Source organism: Megalopta genalis, chromosome 3 (assembly GCF_051020955.1).
Source record: "Megalopta genalis isolate 19385.01 chromosome 3, iyMegGena1_principal, whole genome shotgun sequence".
In the NCBI taxonomy this organism is placed as follows: Eukaryota; Metazoa; Arthropoda; class Insecta; order Hymenoptera; family Halictidae; genus Megalopta; species Megalopta genalis.
This window is the reverse complement of record NC_135015.1, coordinates 22,373,376-22,380,507: the sequence shown is the minus strand read 5'-3', so window position 1 is coordinate 22,380,507 and position 7,132 is coordinate 22,373,376. Positions and strand designations below refer to the sequence as shown.

General features: G+C 41.0%; 2 protein-coding genes across 4 annotated transcripts; one reads left to right on the top strand and one right to left on the bottom strand.

Annotated features, from left to right (window-relative positions):
• The first annotated feature begins 2,106 nt into the window (after positions 1-2,106).
• On the top strand, positions 2,107-4,886 carry 7B2 (Secretogranin_V domain-containing protein 7B2). Its single transcript, XM_033467707.2, has 5 exons — positions 2,107-2,265; positions 2,819-2,907; positions 2,981-3,341; positions 3,537-3,727; positions 4,168-4,886. Exons 2-5 carry the CDS (start codon positions 2,833-2,835, stop codon positions 4,237-4,239), a joined length of 699 nt encoding a protein of 232 aa, XP_033323598.2. The 5' UTR covers positions 2,107-2,265; positions 2,819-2,832; the 3' UTR covers positions 4,240-4,886.
• On the bottom strand, positions 4,778-7,025 carry Trf (TATA-box binding protein-related factor). Of its 3 annotated transcripts, XM_033467705.2 has the most exons (6): positions 6,656-7,025; positions 6,081-6,196; positions 5,902-6,008; positions 5,575-5,818; positions 5,273-5,471; positions 4,778-5,201 (listed from the first exon to the last, which is right to left on the bottom strand). In XM_033467705.2, the coding sequence occupies exons 2-6, from the start codon at positions 6,177-6,179 to the stop codon at positions 5,104-5,106; spliced, it is 747 nt and encodes a 248-aa protein (XP_033323596.1). In that variant the 5' UTR covers positions 6,180-6,196; positions 6,656-7,025; the 3' UTR covers positions 4,778-5,103. The 3 variants fall into 3 exon arrangements, with proteins under 3 accessions (XP_033323596.1, XP_033323595.1, XP_033323597.1); XM_033467704.2 differs by lacking the exon at positions 6,656-7,025 and having other exon boundaries at positions 6,081-6,612; XM_033467706.2 differs by lacking the exon at positions 6,656-7,025 and having other exon boundaries at positions 4,778-5,180; positions 6,081-6,607.
• Positions 7,026-7,132: the final 107 nt, after the last annotated feature.

The following is a 7,132-nucleotide window of genomic DNA, read 5'->3' as shown; positions in this document are numbered from 1 at the left end:
CGACGCGACGCGCGACGCGCGATACGATCGAAAAGCGGCCACCGTCGTGCGCCGATCGTCGATACGATACCGGTGTGCTGCGCGAGGGGATATTCGTTGAAATTCTATCTCGATACGATGTTTAATATGAAATCGTAATTTCACATTTTCCCTGTTTGTTTTACAAAGCGGTTACCGTTAAACGAACAGCTTATTCGACCGTTGCTTCTCCATTTCGCAACTTCGGCTCGAACGAGTTTACACAAATTTAACCTCCGATTTCTAAGTTATTCGCGCGTATGATAATGAAATGCCGCGATAACGAGGCGGTACGGACAGTTTCGACGTCGATCGTGAATCCGATCGTAAATAATTTCGTTGAAATATATTCCTGGGTTTGGTAATATCGATGTTTGTGCCGGGATCGCAAATTCTGGAAAGCGTTGTTGTTACAGTTGATACGCGAGGGCGCGTATAAATTTGTAAGCGGTGAAACGAGATCGATCGGTACCGGAATCGGTACGGTTTCCCACGAATTGTCACGGTTGATACGGAAACGCGATTACGGATACATCGATACGATCGCAGAACGCGATACTTTTGTTTCGAAAACGCTTAATAATTTTCCACGAAGACGACGCGTAATCACGCTGACCGTAACACGAGACACTTGCGCGTAGACCAACGACGAATCGAAACTATCGATCGTTAAATTTTGTTCTTCCAAGGATGCTAAGAATACCGCGAGAGATTCTAATCCTAAACCAAAACGTTCCGCGAGAAACGGCGACGTTCAGCGATAATAGGTGTACGTGATAATTTGCGAACGTGGGCGATAAAGCCCGTCGTTGGGCACAGAGAGATGATCCGGGGGGGATGTTGTCGGTCTCGGGGGTAGTAACGGTAACGAGCAGGCAGCGAGCAACGAGAACCAGAGAATTCGATCGAGGGGAGGTTCCGATTTAGAACCGAAAAAAATAATCGACTTTCTTTCTTTCGTTTTTCACTTTCTACGAGGCGAGATAGCCTCGCGCGTCGCGAGATTCGATCGTCGTACGAAACGGTGATCGATACGAAATGCAAGATCACGTTCGTACGTTGGCAAAAAAGCAAAATCGCGTTACTTTGTTTTTCCGTTCGTCGAAAGTGATTTACTATACGTATTATAGTTGATCCGATATAATATCTGGCGAAAGGAAAGAACATTTGTACGAAAGTTCCACGAAACGGGGGACGATGACACCGTCCGGATGCGATGTCCTTGCAGATGTTTGCAACGGGGGATGAGCGCTTCGCGCGAGGACACTTTCCCCGATTCGCTTTCGCGGAAAACAACTGGGATCCTAAGGACGAGGCTAAGGATCGATACCATGGTTCCAATTGGAATTGGAACGCGTTCGAGTCTCGGTATCCGGCCAATGAGACGTCTCTTTCCGACGATAAATCATAACGATCAGGGTGCTTCTGCCGTAGAAAAGATAATCTGGAACGCGCTCGATCCTGCCACAAACCGTGCGCCGAGTTGGCAAATAGATTCCACGAAATTTGGAGAACTTATTTGAAAAATGTTTCTTTTATAAAGAACAAAGTTTACGATTGCGAACGATTACGATTATCTCGTCGAAATTGTAAACGAATCGGTTGACATTTCTTACGTTATTCTTTTCAGCGGTACACGGTGCGAAACGAAGTACAGAATCGAGTCGTACGCATTGGGATTATGCGATACAAAAAATGAGAATCGAACGCTAACGACCGAACGGTGTAACGGAAATATAGGATACTTCCAGCTATAGGTGTCGCACGTGCGCGATATCGCGCATTACGATCGCTACTTGCGCGATCGTAACGCGCAATATTAATTGCAACGACGACGATTCCCGAGCTTTGGATTTACAATTTGAACGCGAATACGCTCGAGATGCCAACGGTGGTCGAAAATTGTGCGAAGAAATAGACGTTTCGGTTTTCATTTTTACGTGGAAAACAACTCGCGAAGAAGATGCCGCGGTTGCGCGAGGGATTCGAGAAGTTTAGACTATTTAACGGCATAATTCTACGAGTGCGACTTGCCGGAAAACTCATAGATAGCGATACCGGGTGAAACGAGGGGAAAAGTGGCGCGGAAAAGACCGATCAATATCTTCGATTCCAAACGAGCACAGCGCCGCTTCGGGTTGCTGAAGACGCATGTGCAACCGAGTCCGAAGTCTGTGCCAGCAACGAGACTTCCCCGAACCGAGAATCTCTTTGTCGTTTCTTCCTGCTATCGTTTCACGGTTTTCGGTAAGTTTCCCTTTCGAACAAAGTCGATTCGACAGTGCTTCAATTTTATACAGGTAGCTGGTTCGTATTCGAAAAACTTCCGTTCTCCGGTTCCCAGTGCGCTGTACGTACGTGTGCGTATGGCAAAGTGTCGAGAGTTGATCGGTCCGAATAACGTGTACGAAACCGGAGTTCGTTCGAATCGCGTTGTCGCTTGCAATTAATTTGCCGTTATCGTTCCTTTTCTTTTTTTTTGTTCGATTCGGTATTTCGTTGTACTCGATTTAGAGAATATTACGACGTAATCGTAGATAAACTAAATTGACTCGATATCGAATAATTAGCCGAAGCTGTTGCAAAGTCGTTGGCGAATAAATTATGTTATTTCCTGAATATAATATATATATAACGAGTAACGCGTAAAATCTCTTGCTCGAGTATGCCGGGGAAGAACACCGTTCTCGCTATGAAATCTTCGAGTTTGCACTTTCGATTTCGTGCTAATTATACAAGGATTTGTTTTTGTTAAAAATTTCGTCAGATGGTAGATGTCGGGCGTATCGTGAATTTTCAGATATCCTCGAAACCATGTACTGGATCCTACTTGTCGCAACAGCGGTCACCGCGGTACGAGCGAACCTATATTTACCGCCGATAGTCAAGGTACGAGTTCTCGAGCACTGCTTCTCGCCTACGATCGCCTAAAACTAATCTCCGATCTATCGATCGATCGTAGGAGGATCAATTTCTGGTCGATAGTTTCCTCCGTAAATTGCAATTGATCAATCAAATGAGAGACGATCTGGCGGATGCCGCTGACCCGTACATGGAGTATCAGGACAAACCGAAAGAAATTCCGATCGAATTGCCGGCCGACTTCGATGGCATCGATACCTTGAATCCTAATCCTAGCATTCGCGATCAAGAATACTTACGACACAGCTCGCTGTACAGTCATCAGCGGTTGAACAACAAAGAACCCGACGGCAGACAAAAAATAAAGCCTGGTAGTACAAAGAGCATCAAGGACGAGAAGACTGAGAACACCTTACCCGCGTACTGTACACCACCGAACCCGTGTCCTATCGGATACACCGGTAAGCGATAACGTCGGTCGATCTCTTGGTAATCGATATGGATGAAAACACGTGTTAAATGTAAGAACGGCTCGTCGTTTTTCGAAGAAAATTAAATATATGCAACGTCGCGCGACAACGATGTTTCCACGTTGTTATGTTACGGAAATATTTCTGCGATGTTGCTTTATAAATAAATGTTGTTATTTTGTGCAGGTGAAAACAATTGCATCGTAAATTTTGTGAATACAGCTGCGTTCAGTCGTGACTACCAAAGCGCACAGGATTGCATGTGCGATTCGGAACACATGTTGGATTGTCCTGTTGATTCGTCGAACAGCGATAGCCTATCGAACATGCACATACCCAGCTCGAATTTCAACCAAATCGTCGATCAAATCCAAGCTGTAAGATGCGCATCGACCGCAAGCATGATACAGGATGTCCCAAAATTATGTTGCTTCTGGGAAACGAGGGATTCCCGAAGCGTCGTTGCAAGCAACTTTTTCTTTAGCGGAAATCTAATCCGCGGCTTTGTTTACGAGTACACGCGACGCATACGCTTTCTCTCGATCGTCTCCCGTTCTCTTTACCTAAAATCTTCACGGTAGATGAAAAGCTTCTCGAATTGTGTGGGAGAAGCAAAAGCTCCCGAGTTGGGAGAGACGATCTATCGCTATCGCCTAGGCTTCGACCGCTTTGCACCAGCCGAGCTCGCCCCCCTCTCATTTCCCGAAAATAACATAATTTTGGGACATCCTATATTTCGATTATTCTTCAAAATCATCGCAGCATCGTTGAAATCGTTTAGGAATACCAAATTTAATCTACCGCAACATTGTTTCAGGACGAGAATCCGTTCTTCAGGGGTGAAAAGTTACCTATCGCAGCGAAGAAAGGTATAAACGTCGAGTATTAGGGCTTTCGCGACATATACATATTTTCGTGTCAGGGAAAAGAATTTCGAGGAACAAACCAAGAATATTGAATTAAAATATTTCAAAGTATATTGATCGTAATTCATCGGACGCATAGCCCGCTAGATAAATAATATGGTTTATAAAGGCCAGGTGCTAATTAAGAAGATTCAAACATTTGATTATCGTGCTGTTACAACTGTACGCGCACGGTTCATCGGACACGTGTGATTCGTGTATCGTGCGAATAACCGGTGTTTGCGCAGACATATACGTTTTAAACGACAAATCTTACAAATATGTATTGTTTTTAAATATTGGATAGTTTATATATCCATTGTAAACGATCGATCGTTGAAATTACAAAAACATTTCGATAACGAGAGAATCTCGTGTTGTTGCTTTACAAAACGATAAATATTATTACCGAGACCATCAAAAATTACACGCATACGTTTTATAAACCATATGCTGCTGAAACCATTATGAACAACCCTTAACGTGTTTCGCTTAAGCGAAAAAAAAATAAGCTCCGCCAAATGCACTCTATTTACCAATTATATTTTTATTTTCATACGATAATAAAATATCGATTACTATTTTTATTGTTTATAGTATTCGTAAATACATACACATTTTGAAACAGTAATTTGTACTTATTTCCTTACATACTATTCTATTCTATACGTATAATATTTGCACGATAATCGTAAGACATTTAATGCTATACTTATAATATTAAATTAATTGCATTTTCTTCGTCTACCATGTACGGAAGACACTTTTATATAAAAACTAAACGATTTCTGACAAAATAATAACCGCTGCAAACATAGAAAAGAGTATTAAAAAGCTACGATAATATATTACTGTTTCCTGAAACTTTTCAATATCGGATATATATTGTTTAACGCGTCTTGTAATTCAGTTCGATTCTTTGCTCCTGGAACATATTTTAAGAAACCTATATAAAATCTAATAAAAAGGAAACAAGAAATACCGTCGAATAGCGTCAATTTTACATAAAATATTTACCTGTTAACACAATCTTTCCGTTCACAAATATAAGTAACACGACTCTTGGCGATACCATTCTGTATATAAGACCAGGATAAAGTTCAGGTTCGTAGCTAGAAAACTGACCGTGTATATGGTTCAAGTTCTCCAGTTTAATTGGAAATTTCAAATCGCAAGTGGCAACTATATTTTGTATTTTAAAATTATAAAATTTTATCTGTTAGAACGCAAAGCACAGTAATCCATGAAAATTCAATAACGAAACATTAAAAATTTTCATTTTTATGTTACGGCGATTACCATATAATGCGTGTCCTTACTTGAAATCCTAGTTTCTGAATTATTCTAGCAAACTTTCTCGTTGCTAAATAAGAGTCTTCTTCGCATCTGGCTCCTGTACACACTAATTTTCCAGAATGAAAAATTAGCGCGGTGGCCCTAGGATTCCGTATTCTCATAATCAATCCGGTAAATCTTGCCGGATTGTATTCGGAATTTCTAGTTCTAGTGTTAATATACATAAGTGCTAATTCTATACCTAAATTCACAGTCGACACTACGTTCCTACAAAAAGAATTATAGTAAAATATTTTTAATAAACAGATGAAAGAGATTGCACGATTAGATCATATATATTTTATACGTACTGCAAACAAGGTTCTATCACTTCTTTTGTACTACTAGCCGGTGTCATCGGATTTATCATCGATTGAAGATTCGCATTGTGCGACGTGCTCGGCCGAGGAACGTTTGCCTAAATTCGGATACAGACATCAAATAAGTTTAATTAATGTTCCATATCGCGTAAACATATTTTCAAAATTACCGTTTGCGGTGGGGCCATTGATCCTTCCTCGTTGACATTTTTCGCGGGGTTGCCTAACAACTTCTTCAGTTCATTGTCCTCTTGCGTGACTGTAGTCATTTTACCTGTATCTACCGCTAAATAATTATAAAATCTTTATAACCTCATACACTGCCATCCATTTTAAACATCCATCGCACGTAATCTGTTATGTTATCGACTATCGACTGCCTATCGACTGCCTATCGACTGATCATCTTATCACTTTAATGCACGCGGTAATCACAGAATATAAAAGGCTGTTACGAAGTAACTGCCGCCTATGTATTTCGTACGTATTGGCTGATATTTCGGAATGCAGACGCATGTATGCAGGCATAGAGCGTTCGCGAGAAGATTACATAACCAGAGTTGGGCAAAATGTTTATCTAGATACAAATTTCGAATAACGAATAAAAGATACGCAAAAAGTATTCTTATTCGACAAGTATCGAATAAATAATTTCATTCGACGAGAATTTATCCGACGAATAAAGACGCTTCTTTTATTCAAAGCGTATTTATTAGTAGCGTCGAATAAAATTTTCATATTTTACCTATATCTTTATTCGAAGGTTTCGAATAACTTTCTCCACCTCGGAAAAATCTTGTCGCCGAGCGTCGTGTCTCGAACACCAAAGACCCAGAAACTGACCAAAAGCATACAATGCAAGCAGGTAGAGAATCAAATATTATTGAGAACTATTAGTAAAAAAAATGACTGTTGGTAATTCGGCTAATAGTTTGAGCATTCCGCCACTGTCCCAATCGACGTTCTGTACAGATACCAAACAGCGGTTCGCTTTTCCCCCACAAGAGGCGCCCATGATCGTCCACATCTGTCCAATGTAGGGTCGTTTAAAAACATTAATTTTGGCAAAATTCAGGCATAAAAAACTATCCCAAGGATATGGAACTGTTCAGGAGGATCTACTGTGTCGATATAACATACAAACACAAATAACAATGTTGCGAAACGTAATTAATTACTCGTCGCTCGTACCCCGCATCCATGTGTGTTTATGTACACACAT